Raw genomic sequence first — 25,991 nt, 5'->3', positions numbered from 1 at the left:
AATCCTCACTTGGTCTTATGTACCGTTTTGCTAATTATCATTTTGTCAAATGACCAGATGGTCTATGTGCAATCCCTATTTTCCATTTGTCTAATAAACTGTGGATATCAATTAGACGAAATGGGCATAGCCAATATGAAGCAGACCAACTGGTATTGAAGCTAAGTTGGCAATTGGGCTAAATGGTCATGAGACGAAGTGGTTGTAGACGAAACAGGATTAGACCACGTGGGTTGAGACTAAACGGCGATTAGACAGAGAGGGAGTAGACCAAGTGATAGATCACCGATGTATACTCTGCCATATTCGGATACGCTCTCTTTATTTTATTTTATTTTTTTGGTTCGATGAAAAGATGGCTTATTCTGGGGACCCCTTTTGAGGAGCGTCCATGACTATCAGAAACTGGCAGAACAGTTGTTACCTGCGCCAAACATGCATTATTACGCATTTCCTGGTTCATCATCACAGACTTATAAAGACTCCATCGCATCATTCAGTCGGTGAGTACATAAACTCCTTTTTCTTCATGTCGCATCGTCATCCAGTACTTCAGATTTTATGTACATTTCAGAGGGACTGTAGTAAGCATCAATCATCAAGCAAACTGAACTTTTAACTAGGCCTATTTTTTATATTTAGATTTATCTACAACAAAAAGAGAGAGTTGAAAAATATGTAAACCTATAAGCTACTGACATTTTGTAGTCAATACAAAGACTGAAAATCAAGACATTCTCTTTATCCTTCAATTGATTCTGGTAAGTATCCATGGTGACGAGGTACACGCACAATACATATCTAGCAAAACAATCATTGGGCCCTATTTTGACTTTCATTTCAGCTTTTCTCCAAATTCGATTCTCTTTGCTCACCTGTTGGTGTTTTTTTTTTTTGCCAACATTGATAATATAATTAGGTCTAACGTCACTTTACATTTGAAAATCACTCAATTTCCGTTTTGACATGGCTCGATAACATATTTTCACTTTTGTAATTTTCTGGAGGTGATGATATCTTACAACACCAAGGGAATATAGTCCTCCACTTACAAATGATTAAATTGTGATATGAATGTCGGTTCTTCGCTACAAAATATACCTTTAAAGGGAAAGTATAGAATTGGTTGAGATGAGAATTCAGCTTTGGACTTTTTTTGCGAGATACTTAGAAACCGCTTTAAGACACGTTAAAGAGCATACAATTCCAAGAGAAATTCAAAGTTTATTTGATGAAAATCAGTTTTGAAATGGCTGAAATAGCCAAAAGAAAAGGTAAAAACAAAGCGATCGTAATGAAAGGTAGGCCCACCTGGCAGCACAGCCTGGAGAATGATTTGTGACCGTGCACCTCAAAACGAACACAAAGTCGCACACACTGATTTTGCGTGAGGACTGAAAATAAGTGAAATGGGTCAACCTAGCCGAACTTAATTGACTTTTCATATTTTCTGAAAGAGCGGGTCTTCTTTTACATTATGCTAAAATTTTGGTATCATAAAACGGGCAGGAAAGTGTGTTTTTTTAGCAGTTTATCTCGAACATTTTTGGTAGAATAGTGTGATTAGGTGTGTCTTTAGCGTATCCGGGGCAATTACCCCCAGAGGGCAATTACCCCCCCGGCTAAATACTGGTTAGTGGTAAGCTTAGAGTAAAGATTAGGGTTAGGGTTAGGGTTAGGGTTAGGAGTTTGAGTTAGGGGATAGGATTAGGTTCAGGATTAGGATTAGGATTAGGGCTCAGGGGGAAGGGTGCGGGGGTAATTGCCCAGGGGGGTAATTGCCCTAGACCCGTCTTTAGAATCCCTTTTTTATTTCTGAAAAACCTTGTCCACACTCTTCGCTTTCAACTGTAATAACTTTTGAAAGGATAGTGCTACTTGCTTTGAAAGTTGGCATTAATTATGGACAAAATGTGTTAATGAGGCATGCTTAAAGGACAAGTTCACCTTCATAAACATAAGGATTGAGAGAATGCAACAATAATAGTAGAACACATTAGTGAAAGTTTGACGAAAATTGGACAATCGATGCAAAAGTTATGAATCTTTTAAATTTTTTGTGTTGGAACCGCTTGGATGAGGAGACTACTACAGCTTGTGAGTCATATGCGTACAACAGTATAAAGAAAATGTAAAAGAAAATTCAACATATTTTCACTTTTCTCGCATAATAAAGGAGCTCTTGACTTGCCTCTTTCTAAAGGCAGGGGGAATAATATTACCCATAACATTTGTCGGTAACGAGTCAGGGGGAATGTGTATTTTTTTTTTCAAAAGATGGAATTTTGTGAAATTCTCTTTATATTTTCCTTATATTGTTGTACGCATGTGACATCTAAGTTATTCATACACTGCAGTAGTCTTCTCATCCAGCGGCTACTGCACAAAAACTTGAAAAATTCATAACTTTCGAACGGATTGTCTGATTTTCCTCAAACTTTCACTGATATGTTCTACCAATATTGCTTCATTCTCTCAATCCTTATGTTTATGAAGGTGAACTTGTCCTTTAATTTCCGTTCAATCTGATAATCTCTTCATTGTTGTTACTCTGGTGGTTTTACTTCCTGTTTTTTGTCCCATTCATCGCACAGCCAGCACGGTTTGGTAAAGATTGAGCGCTTGATTAGACACTGTACTTCAGAGCCTCTTTTCTCAGTTCACACTTTTCCTGAGTTCGTGCTTTGTTTCCAATATTTTAGATAGGTTAGGAGAGTCCATTTGATTTGAGTTATACATCATTTTGAAGCTTAAAGTCTGCTCAATAGATTTCAGAATATGGTCACAACTAAAAATTCATGTCTGGCGACTTTTTGTTTGTTTTGAGGTGCAGGGTCACATTAATTGTGCTGTTTTGTATATTCAATATGTATATCTCGAATATTCTATACTTGAAACATATGCAAATTCATAAAGAAGAATAATATAGGTGATCAATATAGACATGCATGAGCATTATATAGCGGCAACATGGGGCTTAAACTCACAAACATTGTTGTATACAGTATATAATTATATGCCTGTGTGTGTGTTTGTTTGTTTGTGTGTGTGTGTGTGTGTGTGAGGATGTGTGTGTGTTGGGGGTGTGTTATGTGAGAAATAAAAGAACTTGAAGACTGCATGAGCTCGTTATAGGAAAGGCGTGTGAGTTAACAATTTACACTAAAACATTGCTAAACACAGAATGAATTCTCCCATAATAATTCACAACATTTATATAGCGCGTTATTACATAAAATGTCTCTAAGCGCTATGGGAAAAAGAAAACAATAGAAAGGGAAGAAGAGGAAAGAAAAGAGAGAAAGAAGAAGAAGGTACAGTTTCAGAAACAGTATAAGACATGAGACAGTCATAATACTACTCAATAAACAAATACGTTTTTAACATGGATTTAAATTTGTCTACTGAGTCTGTTTGTTTCAAGCATTCAGGTAAACTGTTCCAGAGTTGAGGTGATGCAGACTGAAAAGCTCTAGAACCATAAGATTGTGTATTGACAGGAGGAGGTATTAAAAGTGATTTGTTGTTAGACCGCAAGTTCCGGGAGGGTAGGTATTCAGTTATCAACTGTTGAAGATAAACCGGTGCAATATTTCGCAAACATTTAAAAGTTAACAAAAGAATCTTGAAGTTTATTCGTTCGCGGATTCTTAACTTAATGCAGTTCTCTCAGTAGTGGGGTAACCGACTCACGTGAACGACGTTTAGCAATAAGCCTGGCAACTGAATTTTGAACTCTCTGCAGTTTGTTGATTTGCGCATCAGGCAGACCATACAAGAGACTGTGCTCACGTACAACCAGGCTTGGCGATTTACAAAGTAGTGTTGACATATATGTAGTGTTACAGCCCAAACAAAGCACTGGTACGCCTGCAAAAGTTGTCAAATTTCGCTCCCAAATGTGAACGTATGCTTAGGAAATGTGCAGGATAGCGATGTTATTACAAGATATTCGATGGGTAACGACGAAAATGGGAAATATTAACCAAAAACGTTCAGTCTCAGAACTTACCCGAACGGGGTCAGGCTAAACTCGGACTCGGGGATAACTCGACTTCGCTTTGACGGCGGGATGAGTTGTAATGGTTGTCCCTCTGATTGTACAATGTTGTCCTATGGGAGCGGCCTGTATAAACTAGCGCTTCGTGTTCTGGCTACTCGCAGTAATGGTCCGAGTTGTTACAACGCGCGCATCAAAAACCGCTTTTGCGCGCATGCAAAATTATTGTGCGCCTATCAAGCACCTCTAAAACAAGGCGCTTGATAAACAACAACAAAAACTCCAAAGACCGCGCGTCTCAGCAATTGAGGACCGCGCGCTGTCATTTTTGTTTTGTTTTGTACAGGATTACGTTAGCACGCACTTTCCTGTCCATTCAGTTAGGCCTCATTTGGTATTATGCAGTGGCCAGTAGAATGTGGCGATCTCTTACTGCGTATGAATTGTCTGAAGTAGGGTCGAATTTTTCGCGAGACCGAGTTAGTCTGGAGCCTTCTGGAATAAAAGTCGGTTTTCCTACTATTATTATTTTTCTCAAAATACTCCAAACCGACTCATCATTCCGGCAAACCGCGTCAGCCAGGTAAGTTTCTTAGTGGACTCTTTCGATATATTGCAAGCAAAAATGAAATGGTGCTAGACGGGTTCTCAAGCATTTACCGAAACTTAGTTTTCACTTTAACCTAATGATCCACCAAAAGGTTGGACTGTGCTATACAAACATCCACTTATCGTTATTATTGTTATCAATATGTGCAGAAGATATTGTTGAGATCATACTTTGTATGGAGTGAAAAAATTAAAGGACCTGCATAGCTCCCCATGCTGATATGATTTTCTGCATGAATGTAAATTCTCAAGAAGGTTGTAAACGGTTAATCAAGCATTTTAAGAATTATGTCATGTAATCCATATCGATAAAATGTATTTATGGTGTTTTACGCAAACATGTTCGATTGAGATTACTGTTGTGTGCAGATTACGAATCTTGCGAGTTTTCTCGGAAGGAGAAAATTACTTAATTAACAGGTGAGACAGCTTCCAATCTAGCCGCCCGTATAAAACATAGAATGATGAAACCATTGAGCAGTTTCTGCTGCGACCATTGCGACCTTTCAGATATACAATGTATATAATTTGTCTTGTGTGCAAGATAATCACAATATTACATTAATGCTCACATGTCTTTTGTTGGAAAATCGTGGTGACTTTGATTTCGAGTTCACATTATTACACAATTTGCAAGTTTGATTCTTTCTTTAGTCTTAATTACATTGCTACGCCATTTGTGGCAATTACATGTCATTTTTTACATGAAAATTAAGCATTATACACAAACGTGACAGAAATCAGACTAATTTGTATCTATTCGATTAAAAAAGAAAATTGCATGTCTTTTTTTAATAGAAAAGGGTAAAAAAAGAAGTACAGTGTATTCATCTTCCATTAGCTGAGATATCTTACTGTCAACAGGATAACCATTAATAATGATGTGTATTCAGTTTTATAATCAGGTTGTCATTTTTGTTTCAACAGAATGCAACTGTCTTTTTATCATAATGTATAAGGTCTTCTTTTTTTTTCATTCGTACACATGCAGTTGCAGTTTCGTTCCATTTGTGTATATAGTACATTATTATTCTCTCTTTGCATTTTAATCATTGCATATAAATCAGGCGCAATTCAGCCATAGGGCTGCCAAGTTTGATAATGAATAAACCCATTCAATTCAATTTTGCACCTAAGTTTGAATTGCATGTTAGTTTACATAAGTATAAACCTTCTCTGTTGCACCTCATATTACAATCATGTTCCTTTTTGAAATGTATTGCAGTGGATCATCGCATCATCTTCAACATCTCCTGTCACACAATAGGACTTTAAAGCTTCTACCGACCTTTGGTAATTTTGCTGGCGAGCTGTCGTCCACTCCTGTAAATTACCTCGGGCCAATGGCTTACATGGATTCTCTAATTGCGCTGCCTGCTTGTTTCCTGATCATTAGACCGAAGATCGGTAATAAAGCGCACCCCGAATTCCTATTGAGAGCATAAGGTTGGCTTCTCTAAATCCAGATGGACTCTTTCACTTTTCCTGGCCAAAACTTCATTTCAAAGGCGAGTATTATGGCATCTTTCCATCCAAAGAATCGGTAGAGCAAACGTACGACAGGCACCATCTGTAAGGTGACTCGCTTCTAAGATTGTTCTAGCACAATGTTGGGGAGACTTGCAGAACCCTCCATGACCGACTAAAGCCCTGGGTCCCGTTGCATAAAACTTTTTTAGCAACCTTAAAAAATTCAGGTTGGGATTTGCCCAACCTGAATTTTTTAAGGTTGCTAACCTAAGAATGTAAAATCCGTTGCATAAAAACTCTGGTTGGGAGCTTCCAACCGGAATTTTGTGATTTCAACCGGAAAAAAGTCCGGTTGGAGTTTTATGCAACAGGCCCCTGGTCACAACTCGCCGTGCGTGCTTTTAGTCCGTACGTTTTTGGCGGAGGCCACGGCATTCACGTTTTTCTGAAAACGTGGGGAGGGAGCGACTAGAGCAGGGAGGAAGTACGTCAACGCACGACAATCGCACGGTTGCGTAGGGTGTAAGTACGTGGCCCGCACGCCACGTCTGGCCGTGAGGGGTTACGTGCATCGTACGTTGTACGTGCTTACAACGTACAATCTCCGTGCAATTGCCACGTTATCTTACGGAGACTGTAATTACACGTGCTGCTCACGTACGATACCCCTACTCTCTCGCATGTTGGAAGTGCGTGCAAGTGCGGTGTTTTTTTTCCCCCGTCAGATGTTGGGGGTATCCATAGGCCTATATAGGACCACCTTCCGAGATTCTTCTGATGTATAATCTCACGTCTTCTCCATACGTGTACATGGCAGTTTAATCTTCTGTGTACCATATTTATTTCATGTCCATACGTTTATATGTGGAATATGTGAATATATGACTCACTGACAGAGAAAGGGTTAATACATCTGCATGGGCCCTATATATTTCATAAAAAACTGTTGTATGATAGCAACTCTTGCTGGAATGGCAATTGTCATAGTAACGACAAGAATCCAGCTTCCTGATTGGCTGTTGCTATTGGAAGTTGCCATTCCAGCAATAGTTGCCATCCTAACTTATTTATAAAATGGGGCCCAGGTACACGTATAAACATATTACAGTGTATACAATGACATTGTAAAATTGTAATTATTTTGGTTTAAACAGCCTAACACATTTCAATTCAATTCAATTCAAACTTTATTTCATTTTTCGAAAAGAACATAAACATTTCACTTTCTTTGGTACAGAGAATAAGGTTACATATAATCAAAACAGAGTAAATTGAGAAAACATAATTGTGGAACCTTGGGGTAACAAATAATGTTGTAATGAAAATTGACTGAAGTGATATAGACGATATAACATTACACAAAATATCGAAAAATGGAGGGACCCACTAAAAAGGCAATGCTTGTAGAATGTGGGCCCCTCAGGTACAGAATGTCAATAGAAAATGAACCGATGCAAAAAGGGGAAAAATTGGGAATAGAGTCAGATGAAAAAAAAAAGTCTGGAAGCCCAATAAGAAGACAGAGTAACAGACAGACACACATACACAGGCGAATGAACATTAAACGAGACTGGGACGACAAAACTTATAAAGGGGGACTTAAATACAAGACAGAACGAGACAAGACTGTCATAATAGGAAGACGATACAACGGACAGGAAGGCAAAACAGATCCAGCGATCCTCGACAGAATTATATCGAAAGAATAATGGGATGCGTGGAAAGGATACGGAATTATGGAAAAACAGAGAGAAATAGATGCGGAAGTAATACAAGTAGAATCGAATCTACTCTGTAAGTGTCTCAGGACACCAAGGACGAGAAAATATGTGACAGTATATCATTGGTAATCAAAATTCTTCGAAAAGAAATTAAAATGAGCCAACAGGCTGATTCAATTCTGTAGGAACATAACATTGCAATAAGAAAGACTTTAATCTCCTCTTAAATGAAAATATAGAGGGTGCAATTTTTATGTCATTATTCAGAAAATTCCAATAAGTTGGGCCAGTATAGATAAGTGTGTTCTTAGCAAGAATTGTTCGTAAAAGAGGTAAGTGAAATTCATTGGAACGTCGAGTGGGATAGTCATGGAATGATTGATTTCTTTGAAACATAGAATCGAAAATGGAGGGGAGTGAGTTGTTGCTGTACGTATACATAAATTGCCCCAAATTAAATAAATACAAATCTTTAATTTTTAGCAGCTTATTAGCGGCAAATAACATAATTGAGTGGGAGGGTATGAAAGGATGACTGATGACACGGAGAGCTTTCTTTTGAAGAAGGAACACTCTATCCAGTAGGTTCTGGTGAGTGTTGCCCCAAACTAAAACACCATAATTAAGGTAAGGCAATATCAATGACGAATATAACATAAGTAATGATTTTTGTGGAATATACAATTTCATTCTATTTATAACACCTATATTACGTGAGATTGTGTTGGATATAAAATCAATATGTAACTTCCAGGAAAGTTTGTCGTCAACAATAATTCCAAGGAATCTAAAATGTGAAACTCGTTCTAAATGAAAATCATTCAAAACTATAGCTGTACTCAAAGTGTCAACAATATTACTAAAATCATATATTTCGTTTTTTGGGCATTCAACGATAATTTATTGGCTCTTACCCAATTATTCACTTTTTGTAATTTAGTATTGACTTTTTGAACAAGAAAATTAACATCATTGTGGGCAAAAAATACAATGGTGTCGTCTGCAAAATGGATAAAGGACAATACATCAGATGCCTGACAAAAATCATTAATATAAACAATAAATAATAGTGGCCCTAATAAGCTTCCTTGTGGAACGCCAAAAATCACTTCTCTTATTACGGAATAATCATCTTTAATAGTAACAAATTGTCTTCTATTTCCTAAATAACTCTTGAACCACTCCAAGGCCTTCCCACGTATTCCGTAATGTGATAACTTGTGGAGTAGAATATCATGATCAACTGTGTCGAAGGCCTTGGAGATGTCCAAGAAAATAGTAATTAAATGAGAGTGATCATCAATTGCGTGAGCTACTTTATCAACAAAATATAAAAGAGCATGAGTTGTATTATGCTTCTCTCGAAAACCAAATTGAGAATTAGTCAAAATATTATGCAACTTCAAAAAATTAATAGTTCTCTTATAAATGAGTTTCTCTAAAACTTTGGACAACGATGATGATAATGAAATTGGACGATAATTACTGACTTCAGATTTGTCACCCTTCTTAGATAATGGAATTACTTTGGCCAGTTTCATCTTATCAGGAAACACACCATTAGCAATTGATAAAGTGAAAATGTGAACAAGTGGATCGGCAACTGAAGATATAACACCTTTAAGAATACAATTATCTATATCATCATAACCAGAACTCCTCTTATTCTTAGAGGAAAATACAATATCCATAACCTCATGCCTATTAGTTGGAGTAAAGTAAACAGAATTGGGATTACACTGACCTAAATATTCAGTGAAATGATGCTCTGACACAGTAATATTTTGAGCGTAATTTTCACCTATCTTTGAAAAATAAGAATTGAAAACATTTGCAATGTGAACAGGGTCACTGATGATTTCATCATTCAACTTGATATTATCAACGGCTGAATGTTTACTCGAAATATTCATAGCTTGCTTTAAAACATTCCAAGTGTTTTTCATATCAAACCTTGCAATTGCTTAAAATAATATTTTTTTCTTTTCGGAACGTAAAATCATAGAGTATTTTTATATGAAGTGTATTTATGTTTTGATTGCTCATTTTTTTCCAATTTGTATCTGTAATATACAATAATTTGTATCTATAATGTACTGGAGATGAGCTGAGAATATTCGTTTGTTATTTCAGATGCATATGATTTGATGTTATGAGGTCTGCCATCTTTACACCCAGTTTCAGAGGTGACCAGTGGTTATTTCATCCATCCAGGCATATTTTGAGCTAGATTAACAGCATCTTGCTGGTACTATGAATGTAGATTTATGGGTTTTTTTTTTCATTTTCTCTGAGTCTGAAGGTGTCACGTTTGCAATTCATATAAGGTAATACTGTCATCATAGTAATTTCTTCCTTGCTTAATTTCAAAATATACACATTCTCAATTTCAGCTCAACTGAAATTGTACTGACACTATCACTGCTCTCAAAAAAAAAAAAATGATGACCAATGCATTTTAACCAAGCTTGTGCAAGCCTTGAATGTAAAAATTTTTCAGAACTCCAAAAACCTGGTTACTTCATGCACTGACCACTCAGAATTCAAGACTTCTCTTCTTCAAGCAGTTTTTGACTGTCTCTTATGTTCTGCAAAACATAATATTTATATATATGTCATTACTCATCGCCTGCCAGGCAGAAAGGTCCTATAGCATGGGTTTTTGGTTTATGATGACAATTCGATAGAGTTTTGAAAGCTCTTTCATGTAATATAACAATCATTTTTCTGTGCATGCAATTGTTTTTTTCGAGGCAACGATTCTTATGGGGCATTTCTGCCCCCTAGTTTGTAAGTTGAAGTAGAACATTACGAATATCTAATTGCCAACATCTTGGAGACGAAAATTAATGACACTCGTCCGTCGACTTGGCTTGAGTGCCTTGCAGAAATCAGTGCGCACAACTTGCGTTGTAAGTGCGGAGCAGGTGCTTATTCGGTACGATCTGCGTGCTCTGTTGAACAGTTGAACTCACGAAGTGCCTAATAAGCACGGACTACGCACTTATCACGTGCTCAACACGCAAGTGCTACGTGCGCCGTCCGTCGAGCAAGTGACGGTAGGAAGACGCACGGAGTCAGAGCGTTGTACGCACGTTTACTGTAGAGGGCACATACGTTGCCCGTACTTGGGGTGAATCCGTAGCCCGAACGCAGCGAAAGTTCCTCGTAACATAAAAGTGATACGGCGTGTCTGCGTGCTTCAAAATCCGTACTGAGGCAGTACTTACTACTTACGGATCCCCAAGTTTTGTCCACGTTTTTGTAAGTAGACAACGCGCACTTGCAAGTACGGCGAGTTGTGACCACGGCTTTAAGAAACACAACAGAGTTCTTCTACAGCGGACCCATTGTTAAACAACCCGTCCCATTCAGCTTTACCTGAACACGCCCTCAACACAGGACACAATGGAATGATGTCCCAGTACTAGCCTTTAAAAGTGATTTTTTTTTTTTTTTTTTTTTTTTTTTTTTTTAGCCATGATTGGGAAACAAGCAGGCAGTGCAAGAGAAACGGTGTGTCCACTTGGCCTATCTAAGGAGGGTCACAGAAGTGAACTCATGAAGCTCTCCTGCAAAATCACTGAGGTTGGTAGAAACCTTAATTTCTTATCATTCTGGGTGTTATTGTACGGCCATCCCCAACTGATGAAAAAATGTCCGTATCTTCTATTACAGTTTTGAGTTTTAACATATTTTCGCGTTACAATGTATCGCAGTAACTAACTTCTGTAAATTAGGAAAACAATGATGACATCCTATCACAATTTTTCCAATGAGCGTGTAGAAAAAAAAAAACAGCTTAATTTATTTTTTATGATACAGCAGTCATAAACTAGTAGGCCTATAGACCACAAAGTAACAACTGTGGGATCATTGCAAAATCAAAAATGTTAAGGATACTACTATTTCCTGAATTCACGTCAAAGAGTGCAGGCTTTATATGTCGTGCAAAGTCCATGCCTGCTTAATGAATGATTATCGTAGCATAATCGTAATTGTGGAAACTTTTTTATTGGTTGCAATGTTCTTTCTTAAATCAAGAAAATCAAAAAGTGATGTTTTCCCCCAACTGTGTACTTTCGGCGGTGACTTTTGGGAATATCTTGCCTTTTTGTTTTATTTTGTTGGTTTCTGCAGCTACAGATTCCGGCCCCAGGTATTGGCTGACGTGTCCACCCGTTCTCTCTCGACCACAGTGCTGGGTGAAACGATCAGTTTTCCAGTAGGCGCGTCGCCCACGGCACTTCACACTCTCGCCCATAAAGATGGCGAGATTGCGACAGCTAAAGGTTTTTGTGGGTTTTTTTTTTTCTCTCTGTGTAATTCTGTCAGATAAGAAAAATCATTCTGTTTTTTCTTAATTTAGTATTCATCGGTCAAAATGAATGACATTTACTGCAAAGAATAAAAAAGTAAGTGAATTACAAAATCACATAATAAAGGATAGAAGATGCACTATATAACAAAACAAGTAGGGCCTACATAGAATATTGCACAACAAATTGTGACAAAAAATATCATGTATGTAAATTATACAGTATCAAATTAAATTCTAAACCTCCATGAGTGGAAAATTTACCTTTCTCTTTGAAAATTCTATAGTATATTTCTTTGTTATTGTTTAGGTATGTCTGAAAAGATTCCAAAATAAGGGTTTTATTCTTGAATTTACAGGCGAATATAAAATACCTAGAAGATAGAAAACATAGTGTAATGTAAGAATCTCAATGTAAACCTGTGTTTTTCCCCCAAATTTAGAAGAATTGTAAGTTTTTTTCCTTGTGATTAATAAATCTCCTTCTGTCTTACTTCCCTCTCTCCCCCTCTCTCTCTCGCTCTCTCACTCACGCCACCCCCCCCCCCCACACACACACTTACGTGTACGCCCACAGAGGTTACATCCCGTGGTACTACGTGGCGTGTAACTTTTATAAAGTAGACAGTTGAGTTTATAAGTTTAATTCCTACAGCTTTCTTCTGCAGACGAAAAAATATGATCTTACAATAGTTCAGTGTATTTGCCCAAGCAATTCTACAATTACGGAAATAGACTAAATATGATAGCGTTATAAAACAGACGTAAACTATTGTGAATCTCGTAGTTCGTATAAAGTACCGATACATTTTGAAATCTTACAGCCTGAGTCAATATGTTTATGCCAAGATAATTCATTATCGATAGTGACGCAAGAAATGACAGCGAACTCGTAATTCTTGTATGGTTGTCTTTCATATAAACTGCTAAATTCTGTATATAAATAATTTCTCATTAGTAAAAATCATACATTGAGTTTTCTTCACATTCAAAATTAATTTGTTCATAAGAAGCCAATCATATTTTTTTTTCAATCTCTTCATTAAAACGTAACAATAAAACATCAGTATTATCTTCAGAGATAAACATACTGGTATCGTCAGCGTACAACGTGTACAAAATGAACTGTATTTTATCTGTGACATTGCAAATATCATTAATATAAAGAAGAAATGAAAAATGAAAAACTCAGATGTCCAACTATGGACTAATACAAATTGTTTTGATTATCCAAATGATTACAAAATTATTCGAATAATTGCTTGAGGACAAGGTCGAAAGCACTCGTGTAGTTACAATTTCCATAAACTGATATGGCCGGAACAAGAAATGATTTTACATGTATAATAGACCATATGCTGAAATTTCTACTTTAACACTTTCAAGGTGTGGCTGCGGCAAACACCATTCTGGTCCAGAGCTCGTTTTCCAATAAACTCGTATCAGAAGTGGCCGCCTCTGCCCCGAAAGGACTACGCTGGATTCAGGCGTACCTATTCAAAGACCGCCGAATAACCGAACACCTCATAAAGGAAGCAGAGAGAGCTGGCTATAAGGCTATCGTTTTCACTATCGATTCTCCAGTTCCTGGGCCGAATTATGGACTCGAAGATGATTATTCGTTCTTCACCGAGGACCAACAAATGTAAGAACATGCCCCCCCCCCCTGTTTAAAATATATCAAAATATGAAAGTTCTTCGTGGGTGTGTATCATAGGCGTACCCAGGATTTTTTAAAGGGGGTGTGCAGTGGCGTACCGTGGGTCAAAACATTGAGGGGGGGGCACCTCATGGAAGCAACATCAGAATTGCATAACTGTACAATTAAATGCGAGCGAGCGGAGCGAGCGAGCTTGAAAATTTTGACATTTTACAGTCCCCAAACTGCCGTTTGTAGCTATATATAATAATATATGTATATATATATATATATATATATATATATTTGCTTTGGAAATTAAGGGGGTTGCACCGGGTGCAACTGCTGGCAGTTGCTGGCAGTAACATCAGGAGAATTGCATAACGATTAAATGCGAGCGAGCGAAGCGAGCGAGATTGAAAATTTTGACATTTTACAGTCCCCAATTGCATAACGATTAAATGCGAGCGAGCGAAGCGAGCGAGCTTGAAAATTTTGACATTTTACAGTCCCCAAACTGCCGTTTGTAGCTATATTTTTTCGCTTTGGAAATTAAGGGGAGGGGGCGCACCGGGCGCAACTGCTGGCAATTATTGACAGCAACATCAGAAGAATTGCATAACGATTAAATGCAAGCGAACGAAGCGAGCGAGCTTGAAAATTTTGACATTTTACAGTCCCAAAACTGCCGTTTTTAGCTATATTTTTTCGCTTTGGAAATTAAGGGGAGGGGGCGCACCGGTCGTAATTACTGCTGGCAATTACTGACAGCAACATCAGGAGAATTGCATAACGATTAAATGCGAGTGAGCGAAGCGAGCGAGCTTGAAAATTTTGACATTTTACAGTCCCCAAACTGCCGTTTGTAGCTATATTTTTTCGCTTTGGAAATTAAGGGGACGGGGCGCACCGGGCGCAACTGCTGGCAATTATTGACAGCAACATCAGGAGAATTGCATAACGATTAAATGCGAGCGAGCTTGAAAATTTTGACATTTTACAGTCCCAAAACTGCCGTTTGTAGCTATATTTTTTCGCTTTGGAAATTAAGGGGAGGGGGGGGGGGGGGGCACCGGGCGCAACTGCTGGCAATTACTGACAGCAACATCAGGAGAATTGCATAACGATTAAATGCGAGCGAACGAAGCGAGCGAGCTTGAAAATTTCGACATTTTGCAGTCCCCAAACTGCCGTTTGTAGCTATATTTTTTCGCTTTGGAAATTAAGGGGAGGGGGCGCACCGGGCGTAATTACTGTTGGCAATTACTGACAGCAACATCAGGAGAATTGCATAACGATTAAATGCGAGCGAGCGAAGCGAGCGAGCTTGAAAATTTTGACATTTTACAGTCCCCAAACTGCCGTTTGTAGCTATATTTTTTTCGCTTTGGAAATTAAGGGGAGGGGGCGCACCGGGCGTAATTACTGCTGGCAATTACTGACAGCAACATCAGGAGGATTGCATAACGATTAAATGCGAGCGAGTGAAGCGAGCGAGCTTGAAAATTTTGACATTTTACAGTCCCCAAACTGCCGTTTGTAGCTATATTTTTTCGCTTTGGAAATTAAGGGGAGGGGGCGCACCGGGCGCAACTGCTGGCAATTATTGACAGCAACATCAGAAGAATTGCATAACGATTAAATGCAAGCGAACGAAGCGAGCGAGCTTGAAAATTTTGACATTTTACAGTCCCCAAACTGCCGTTTGTAGCTATATTTTTTCGCTTTGGAAATTCGGTGGGGGGGGGGGGGGCGCACCGGTCGTAATTACTGCTGGCAATTACTGACAGCAACATCAGGAGAATTGCATAACGATTAAATGCGAGTGAGCGAAGCGAGCGAGCTTGAAAATTTCGACATTTTACAGTCCCCAAACTGCCGTTTGTAGCTATATTTTTTTCGCTTTGGAAATTCGGTGGGGGGGGGGGGGGGGGGGGGGCGCACCGGGCGCAACTGCTGGCAATTACTGGCAGTAATATCAGGAGAATGGCATATAACGGTTAAATGCGAGCGAGCGAGGCGAGCGAGCTTAAAAATTTTGACATTTTACCGTCCAAAAACTGTCGTTTGTAGCTACATGTATATTTTTTTCGCATTGCAGGGAGGGGGCGCCCGGTGCCCCCCCTGGATCCGCCACTGGTAGTCAAGGGTGTCGGTTTATGTTCATGATTGGGGGAGGTATGACCAGCGAGGGGGCGTCGAAGTGACCAAGCGGGAGAAGGATGTCCAAAATCTGTACTTTATATAGAGCATCCCCTAATTTGTTTGTGTTTGTGAGTGTGTGTGTTTCATATAGATGGAAAAGTTAGGAAATAGCCAAGGTCAAGTTTTATTATTGGCAATGCAAGGCATTTTAATATACTAGTAGACTAGTATGTATAGCAACACTGCATAATCAATGATCAAGCTTTGATAGCAAATGTGTACAACCTATCAAACATCACATTGCGCAACATTGCAGCGACTCTTTTCGCCATTCCGATATTCTGAGTCACTGCGCACATCCTGCTTGTATTCAAAATGCCAACCAGGAATCACGCTGAATCACAATCTTTTGTCGACTCCGGGCTTTTTGAACAATGTTATACCTCTTTATTATGGTTAAAAGAAAGCTTAGAAAAATATCTTTTTTTCTTAATCATTCTTTCATGTCGATTTCAAAAGCAGGTTACTAACCCTTGAATTACCATTTTCGTAGGTTTTTTTTCTTTTTTTCCCTTTTTTTTCTTTTTTTTCTTTTGTTTTCTTTTTTTAACCAGCGGATTGGGGGAGAAGGGGGGGGGGGGAGGCACGTGCTACTATACTGACTGTACTTGGTAGTCAGTGGCGTATATAGGGAAAACGGCGCCCGGGGCAAGCGCGAAAATTGCGCCCCTAATTTCTGAAAAAGTGTTCAACCCCAACCCCATCCCGGTAGGGACTTTAAAAAAGTCCTCATGATATGCTTTTTGAAGCACTTAAGAGGGGTCTTTTGAGGGTGATTTAAATGTAATAGGCAACCCTAAATTTTGATATATTTTGGCGAGCGAGCGCAGCAAGCTAGCCGAAAATTTTTATATTTCAGCTTTATACATAACATGGAATTCTTGTCATTTTTGGTTGTTAAATCTTCGAATTACAATTCTAACTATAGTGACGGCCTTATAGATAACAATTTATGCCAACAGTGTCCAACCCCATCCCGATAGGGACTTAACAAAAGTCCACATGATATGCTTTTTCAAGCACTTAGAAGGGGTCTTTTGAAGGTGATTTAAATGTAATAGATATTGAAGAATTTTGGCGAGCGAGTGCAGCGAGCGAGCCGAAAATCTTTGTATTTCAGCTTACAAAACATGGAATTCTTGTCATTTTTGGTTATTAAATCTTCGAATGACAATTCTAATCAAGATATAGTGACGGTCTTATAGATAACGATTTATACTAGCAGTGTTCAAGCCCAATCCCATCCCGGTATGGACTTAAAAAAGTCCACTTGATATGCTTTTCGAGCACTTAAAAGGTTTTTTTGAGGGTGATATAAAAAAATCTGATAAATTTTGATAAATTTTGGCGAGCGAGCGCAGCGAGCGAGCCGACAATTTTTGTATTTCACCTTGCAAAATATGGAATTCTTGTCATTTTCTTGTTATTAAATCTTACAATTCTAATCAAGATATAGTGACGGCTTCATAGATAACGATTTATGCCAACAAACTAAGGACTTGGAAAAATACTCTGAATTACTACGAGTGAGTGAGCCGAAATTTTTATATTTCCACGTCATCATTACGTTTGTTCTTCTTATTTTTTTTTTATTTGATAAATTTTGGCGAGCGGGCGCAGCGAGCGAGCCGAAAATTTTTATATTTCAGCGTTACAAAACATGGAATTAATGTTTTGTTTTCATCTTGTTTGATTTGGTATTCTGCCCCCCCCCCCCCCCCCCCCCCCCCCATTCTCCTTCCCCCCGTCCGGGCGAGGGTTTTTTTTTCTTTTCTTCTTCTTCTTCTTCTTCCTCTTCTTTTTCTTCGTCGGCTTTTTTTCTTCTTCTTCTTCTTCTTCTTTTTCTCGTTTTTTTTTCACGTGCCCCCTTGCCCCCCCCCCCCCCCTAGATACGCCACCATGGCCACTGTTGGTAGTTGATACTACTAACTTAGCATGCAATGTGCCTATAATAGGCTGCAGCGCAGCATGCATTGTACACACATAATATTATGCATCATATACAATTTACGGTACCGCGTACGGTATAATACCGGTAAACGCTGAACATTATGCGCAATGTACGTGTATCTCCGCGATTCGGTCAGAAAGCAAAGCAGGGATCGGGAATGTCTACTGTTTGCGCGTCAGCTTCGCGCGCGGTGCGGTAACGTAGTATTAACACGTACTGTACACGAGTTCTTTAGTGCGTATATTATGTAACTCCATAAAGTGTCATCGTCCACACAAACATTAAGATAAAACAAGGAAGAGAGAGAGAGAAAAAAAATGAACGCAAAAGAAAGGAAAGGCGGAATTCAAAACGGAAATAAAAGCGGTAAAGACAGCTTTTGTTTCATTTGTTAACATCTAAACATTGCTGAAGAGGGGTGTTGAACAGCTTAAACACCTCCCTTTTGCCCAAGGGAGGTGCTTGAACACCTCAAACACCCCCCTTTTGGCAAAGGGGGGGGGTGTTTGAACACCCAAAACACCCCCCTCCCCCCCCCCCCCCCCGGTACGCCCTTGGTGTGTATAATATCAGGAGTACAAATGTTATATTATAGAAACACCGCAGGAGCCAGGATTTTTTTGTTCCTGCGGTGTTTTTTTTTTTTTTTTATTGGAGTCCTTATTTTGTATTCTTGATATATGTATATATATATATATATATATATAATTTCTGCTATAGTTTCATTGTCTTATAAACCTTTTTTTGCCCATATTTTGTCGATTCTGCAAATATGACACGTCCTACAGTCCTATAAATTATTTTGTTGTTGTTGTTCTTAAATTGCACTTTCCACACATTTACAAATACTTATACATCTAGCTATGAGCTGTTTTTCACATTCTGCTTTGACAAAAGTTTTGATGAAAATGGGAATGAATTGTACCATTTGCAGCTTCATTATTATGAAAAAAAGTAGCTTGGAAGAGATAAACTGTGGAGTCTTCAAGGTCTCCATCAAAAAGCTTTTGCATGTTTTCCCAAATTTGCATAACATTGGAGAAAATAAAAAGTTCTAATTTCCTTCACTATATCGTGCCCCAGCCAAATATTTTGATTCTTTTGCTCTTTGCAACCCACTCGAGGGTCTGAAAATTAGACATAAGGTCATTCTCATTTAATATTAATTTGTCATTATAGTTCAATATAGTTCGCACGTCCTCTGACGAAGTTTATCGTTGATCATTATACTCAGACATAATAACCTTGAGTTCGGATTGGCCGAGTTTGAGGAAGCAAAAAAGAGGGGGCTGTCTGGTATCATGGATTATTATAACGAGCAATTTGACTCTAGCCTCACCTGGGATGACGTCAGATGGTTCCGCAGAATCACCTCCCTTCCAATTGTGTGCAAGGGTATTTTAACAGGCGAGTATTTCTTTTAATGTTGGTGGAGACGAAAATACCCAACGCTCCCTCTTCAACCAGTAATAGCTTGACTTCTTCCAACTGTAATGTCTGTGATTGGAAAACATACCTTTCCCCTTCCTCTTGACAATAATAACAAGTACATTATTTTACATTCGCACACACACACACATACACTCACATTATATATGTGACCTTGCACCACAAAACCAACAAAAAGTCACCAGACATGGATTCTGAAAGATTCTGAAAGAGCAGTCTAACTCAATTCAAATGGACTCCTCTAACCTACCTAAATACTGGAAAGAATGCACACACTCTTGACAAGTGTGAACTGAGTAAAGAGGCTCTGAACTACACAGTCTATTCAAGAGCTTAATCTTTACCAAGCCGTGCTATAGCCGTGCCCTGAAAGGGACAAAACACAGGATGTAAACCACCGGAACAACACCAATAAAGGGATTATTAGATTAAGCTTAAATTGGACATGTTTTATAAGCATATTCTGCCCATAATTAATGCTAACTTTCATATCAGTAGCGTCATCCTTTCAAAAGTTATTAGACTTGAAAGTGAAGAGTGTGCAAAGGATTCCAAGACATGAAAAGCGGCCTTTAAGACATACCTGATCATTCTACTCTTCCCCCAAAAAAGGGTTGTAGAAAAACGGCTAAAAGCACACTTTCCCATTCATGTTAAGATACCAAACTGAAGAATAATGTAGAAGAAGGATAGCTCTTTCAGAAAATGATTGATTATGAAAAAATCAAGATTGACTTAGTTACACCATTTTACCTTTTTTGAGTCCTCGCGTAAAATCAAGGGGTGCGACTTTTTGTTTGTTTTGAGATGCACGGTCACGTTTAATCATGTATCGTGATTATTGTTATTTTTTTTACAAAAATGTTATTCGCTGACCAACATTCAGGTACAAATAAATGCAACATAATATGATATATAAAACAATACAGTTTGACTGGCAACTACAAACAGTCTAATAAGTGAGCTTCCAGTTAGTAGTGGTTTTCTGTAGAGCCAAATGAAATGCTTTATAGCAAAATGAGCTAAGCGCCTCTTTTACACATGTCAAAATTTGACCTTTCCAGTAATACCTTACTTGTGACAAAACAAGGAATATTGTAGAAGTTATGATAAAAAATATCCTGTATTTTCTTATCATTTTCTTTGTGTTTAGCAGCTTTAATCATGAATGTCTCAACTTAACAAGAGAGAGAGAGAGAGAGAGAGAGAGAAAGACAGCTCAAGTTCAAGTTTATTCAAAGTTTCCACAATACAAAAATTACATAAGAACGATAATATGTAACAGGGAATACATTGTTGAATATATGCGATTTAAAACAATTTGCAGAATATTTGAATATAAATTGACAATGCATGTAGATGCATATAGATGTAAAGTGGAGGGGTCTTAGAAAAGCAAGCTTGTATAATAAGAACCCCTGAAAAGGCAAGTTAAGACATGTAATATAACAACTCACTACTATATACAAACATTTTAAAGCCATAGAATAATTCTAGTGGAATCCCTCAACAAGCACAGTAACAACACCCCAGAGACCAAAGAAATTGACACTAAATTTATTGCCCCCCCCCTCACTTGTTTTAAATTATGGGAAAAATACTTCTCGATCCAAAGATCGACAAGATTTGCTGCCAGTGTGAATGGAAAACAAAAGATCGCGAAGACTTCGCCATCTTAAACTACTTGATCGTTTGCCAGTCTGAGCGCAGCTAATTTTCATATCGAAAATCCTTACATTTCCAGTCTCATCTCGAATAGCATAACAACAGAAATGTGAGGATATTCATTCAAAAGGCATTATACAGATTCTATCCTAACGCGGACATTCGTATAATATACATATCTCAAGACATGTTTTAATTTGTTTTCTTCTTTAGTAACTTAGCTTTTCAACACAGTGGATTTCACCACTTTCCCAGCAAGGATTGTACATGTATTCCAATAACTTAGTCAAATAGATAAATCTCCCCAAAAAGAAATCCAAATGTTTCTATTGCTATGCAAATGAAGTCATACCCACAATTTATTTTGATGGTACATCTACATAATTATGTAGATGGCAACAAAATACATCAAAGTTATATCGAAATACGACCATTCCATCATTCACTTATTAAAAAAACACACTAAAAAACCCCAAAGTTTTCATGGGTTTTAAATATTGTGCAGGCATTTATATATATATATATATATATATATATATATATATATATATATATATATATATGTATATGTATATATATATGTATGTATATGTATATATATATATATATATATATATATATATATATATATATATATATTTATCGGTTTCAAATAGCAAAGGCAGCTAGACAGGCGGCTGATGCTGGAGTAGACGGTATCTTGGTATCCGCTCACGGTGGTAGACTACTCGACGGCTTGCCTGCTCCAGTGAGTTTTTTTCCACCACTTTCTTTCTTCTCCCCTTTTCGCTTTCCTCATCTTCTACTCTGTTATCTCCTCCCCCTCTTTTTTCCCGCGCTTTTTGCTTGTACTATTGTTCACTTTTCTTTCGGATGGAAAAGTATTAGCTACTGATTGGGCCCATATATTTTTGGTTCTCGCAGATGTAAGTGCTTCGTTTTATCATTACAGATGTGATCTGCTGTCAATTCTGTTTATTACAGTACTAGTATTGAAATGTATGACTGATTTCAATCGTTACGTCGTATATTCTGTCAAGAAAAAAAAAAAGATATGATAGTATAATTTGAACTGAAATGAATTGGGTGAATAATGTACTTTGTGATCCTATTGCTACCATCGTGTGTCGTGTGGCTGTTCAAAAACCACTCTATCTTTAGTGATGTCTCTATGGATTCTTTTGTTTCATGATTGACCGTTACAACTGCCTTTAATAGTGATAATGAGAAAACGTTTTTGTATGATGTCGTCTAGATCGACGCTCTGGCCGAGGTTGTGGAGGCGGTCCGTGGTCGCAAAGTGGAGGTCTACATGGATGGTGGAGTGAGGACGGGAGCTGACGTACTAAAGGCTCTAGCTAGAGGAGCAAAAGCAGTGTTTGTTGGCAGACCGATACTTTGGGGATTAGCTTGCAAAGTGAGTGCAGCCGGTGTCAATGCTATGCTTCGTAGCATGTCTTACACATCCCCATGCTACCCCTGTCGTCGATTTCTAAATATGAAATTGAAGTTTGTAATGCCCCCAAACTGGGTCGCGACATTCAAGACTTATGAATGGCCCACAAGCTTGACAATGAAAAAAAAAATACATGAGTCATACTGCCCATAAGCTAGATACTTGGCAAATAAGGCCCATAAGTCCGACACAAAGCAAAGAGGGCCAAGAGAGAATGGCACTGCGTTTATTAGGCCCGTAATGTACGAGTGCACGTCACGAGACCGACACCCACGAATCATACAGCCCACTAGTCATACAGCTCACAAGTCATGATACAGCCCATGAGTTATACAGCTCACGAGTCATACTGCCCATTAGTTCGACACTAAGCCAACAAGGCCCACGAGACCGACACATCAAGCCCCGTGATGTATCTGTCGAACTCATGGGCTGTTTTTACCTAGTGTTGAACTCATGGGCTTTATTTGCCTAGTGTCGAACTCATGGACCGTATGACTCGTGAGCTGTACATGGACCTGTTTTCAATGTCAAACTCGGGGGCTGTATGACTCGTGGGTGTCGGTCTAGTCGGACGACGTACCCCTAATGTACTGAGTGTCGGACTTGTGGGCCTTATTTGCCAAGTGTCGGACTTATGGGCTTTTACCTATGAGTCAAACTCGCGGGTCTTGTGTGTGTATAGTGTCTGACTCATAGGCATTATTTGCCTGTATTGTCGAGCTTGTGGGCTGTACGACTCGTGAGTGTCAGCATAACTTGCAGGTTTCTGTGATATTAATGTGACTAACAAAAGACATGGCGAGGGAACATGCAAGTTATGCTGAGTCGAGGGGAAGGTGCAGTCCAATGTCTTTTGTTAAACATATCAATACTTTATCAATGATTGACAGATGAGGTCACAACATGAAGATTGGTGTGCAAGGATTTTTGTGTGTGTGTGTGTGTGTGGGCGTATCCAAGTAACCTGAAGAAAAAAAATAGAAGAAAATTAGTTTAAAAGATATCGAATGTTTCTAGGTGTTCGTTTCACCACAAAAGTGATGTTGAGGATAACATAAATCAACACAAATCAACATGCATTATATTTGTATTTCAGAGAACCTTTACGTACAATTTCAACACGAGGTATTTCACTTTGACTGTATTTGTAAAAGCTGTCTTTCGTGACTTGTTTACAGGGAGACGTTGGGGTGAAGCACGTGCTGGATATTCTACGATCTGAACTAGACTACGCTATGGCTTTATGTGGTAATGCCTTCTGTTTTTTCTTTGTTTATAAGATTTTCTTAGATTTGGGTTATTCAATAAATCTAAGAGCAAGATTTTTGTTTCATGTAGTAGGAGTAGTTCAATAAACACTTTTCTGTTCATTCATCTCGATGGTATTCGTTTGTTGATAGCATATTAAACATATTCAAAACTTGATACATGTATTGGACGAAAAATGAAGAGAAACCATCGTTGAGAGTGATTGTGTTTGTTTTCTCTTGCAAACATTAAAACTCCTGTCATATGCCCGTAGGTCTCAGCAGATATTGTTATCAAGGTAAATTTTCTCGTGATTCATACTCTGGAACAGCTTGATTCCTCATCATGATCAGTGCGTACTTTTTCCGTACATTATAGATCCCCTGACCCTGCACCACAAAGCCAACAAAAACTCGTCAGAAATAATTCTTAATTAAAAAGGGCAGATCCTGAAAGAACAGACTTTAAGCATCAAAATGATGTAAACTTACTTCAAACGAACTCTCATTAAAGAAGGCACACATACTCTCGAAAAATGTGTAAGTATAGGCATTGATAGAATGTAAGCGCCGTGCTATGTGCAATGAATGGGACCCCAAAAAGGATGTGAAACTCCAAAGCAACAACAATGAAAGAATTATCAGATAAAGCTGCACTTGAGCATGCTCTGATACACGCTCTATTTTTACGACTAATACCAACTCTCAAAGTAGTGGCGTCATCTTTTCAAAAGTTATTAGACTTGAAAATAATGGTTGTGTAAAGGGTTGTATAGGGAAATAAAAGGGGTCTCAAGACACACTTATCACACTATTCAACAAAAAGTGTCCTGGAAAAAATGATACAAACACATTTTCCAGTTCGTTTTATGATCCTTATCTTTAGAATAATGTCGAACAAGAATTGCTCTTTCAGAAAATATGAAAAATGCAATATTGACTACTGTAGGTTGATTATTGACTCACTGTACCTGTTTTGAGTCTTCGTGTAAAATCAGGGTGTGCGGTATTTTGTTCGTTTTGTGATGCATGGTCATATATACTCGTTCCATTCACTAGAAGCTACAAAAGTCCAAAACTTTTTTTCTTAGCTTTGTATTAGATTGTGATCTAATTTGTATTAGTCTGTTTGTCTGACTTTGCACACAATTTAACGAAGAGAACTTGACCATCCATAACGTAGAATCGCAATTTAAAGATGCTCGTTCAGATATTTCTATATATTCTCTTAATTTCCATCTTTATCATTTACTACAGGCTGCAAGGACGTGAACACCATACCATCTGATGTTGTCGTACACGAAAGCTATTACCAATACCACCCAAAACACAAGTTATGAGAATAGATATAACATGGGGGAGGGGGGAGGGATTCAAGGAAAACGTAGTCAAACTGCGAGTAGTCTAGAGTGAACGACGAATCTGCGCAGTCACTATGTTAACCAACATTATGGTGCTTGTGTGTGTGTGTGTGTGTGTGTGTGTGTGTGTGTGTGTGTGTGTGTGCTTGTTGTTGTCATTGTTTTTTTAATCTATTTTTAATTTATTCTTTATTTACTTGTTTTTTTTTTCTTGCTGTTGCTGCTGCTGATGTTGTGTTATTTGAAAAGGATGGGCCAAATATTTCATACTTTCCTACATGTTGTTTAGGTATATTATAGTATTATGGAGTTAAACAAGGGTGGAATGTTTCACAAATGGCTCTGCTAAAGTAAATAAAACAGGGCAATGCGCTCAACAAGTCACAATAATCTTTGTGATAGTTTGAGATAAGAAATGAAGTGTGTAGTATGGAAGCATCAAGCATTCGTAAGCTCATGTGATAATCCATTCACCTAATAGGAAACCGTTACCATTGTCTTGAGTTTTGAAGAAGTACTTAATCCCTATAGCGGCTGTAACGCACCTAGACTATAGGATGGGTTGGTCCACTGGCAGTGTGTAATGGTCAGGCGCGCCGGAAGCAGTTTTGGATTGGGGGGGGGGGGGGCAAACATTGGAGGGGGCTCAAGATTAGACCATGCATATTATGTTACACAATATACACATACACACACACACACACACACACGCACACACATCTGTTATATATATATATATATATATATATATATATATATAATATGTAAAGTGGCGAACGGTGGGTCGAAACATGGGGGGAACCATAAATTAATTTTGACGGTCTGTATGCTTGTGCGTGTGTGCGTGAGCAATAATGGGACTACAATACATTACGGAATGTGATACATTCAACAACG

General features: G+C 38.2%; 1 protein-coding gene across 1 annotated transcript; it reads left to right on the top strand.

The window, feature by feature from the left end:
* The first annotated feature begins 435 nt into the window (after window positions 1-435).
* LOC139744519 (2-Hydroxyacid oxidase 1-like) lies at window positions 436-25,073 on the top strand. Its single transcript, XM_071654952.1, has 8 exons — window positions 436-503; window positions 11,941-12,092; window positions 13,505-13,763; window positions 19,148-19,320; window positions 21,684-21,775; window positions 22,283-22,444; window positions 23,665-23,734; window positions 24,991-25,073. The coding sequence occupies exons 1-8, from the start codon at window positions 436-438 to the stop codon at window positions 25,071-25,073; spliced, it is 1,059 nt and encodes a 352-aa protein (XP_071511053.1).
* The last annotated feature ends 918 nt before the right edge of the window (window positions 25,074-25,991 follow it).

Source organism: Diadema antillarum, unplaced genomic scaffold (genome assembly GCF_040938485.1).
Source record: "Diadema antillarum isolate AM-2024a unplaced genomic scaffold, OU_Dant_1.0 seq00001186_RagTag, whole genome shotgun sequence".
NCBI classification, from domain to species: Eukaryota; Metazoa; Echinodermata; class Echinoidea; order Diadematoida; family Diadematidae; genus Diadema; species Diadema antillarum.
This window is presented reverse-complemented; position numbering and strand designations above follow the sequence as displayed.

Coding starts and splice junctions, on each gene's coding strand:
- LOC139744519 (XM_071654952.1), top strand. CDS start 436: ATGCATTATTACGCATTTCCTGGTTCATCATCACAGACTTATAAAGAC. Junction 19,321..21,683: donor GTGCAAGGGTATTTTAACAG/GCGAGTATTTCT, acceptor GGTTTCAAATAG/CAAAGGCAGCTAGACAGGCG. Junction 23,735..24,990: donor CTACGCTATGGCTTTATGTG/GTAATGCCTTCT, acceptor CATTTACTACAG/GCTGCAAGGACGTGAACACC.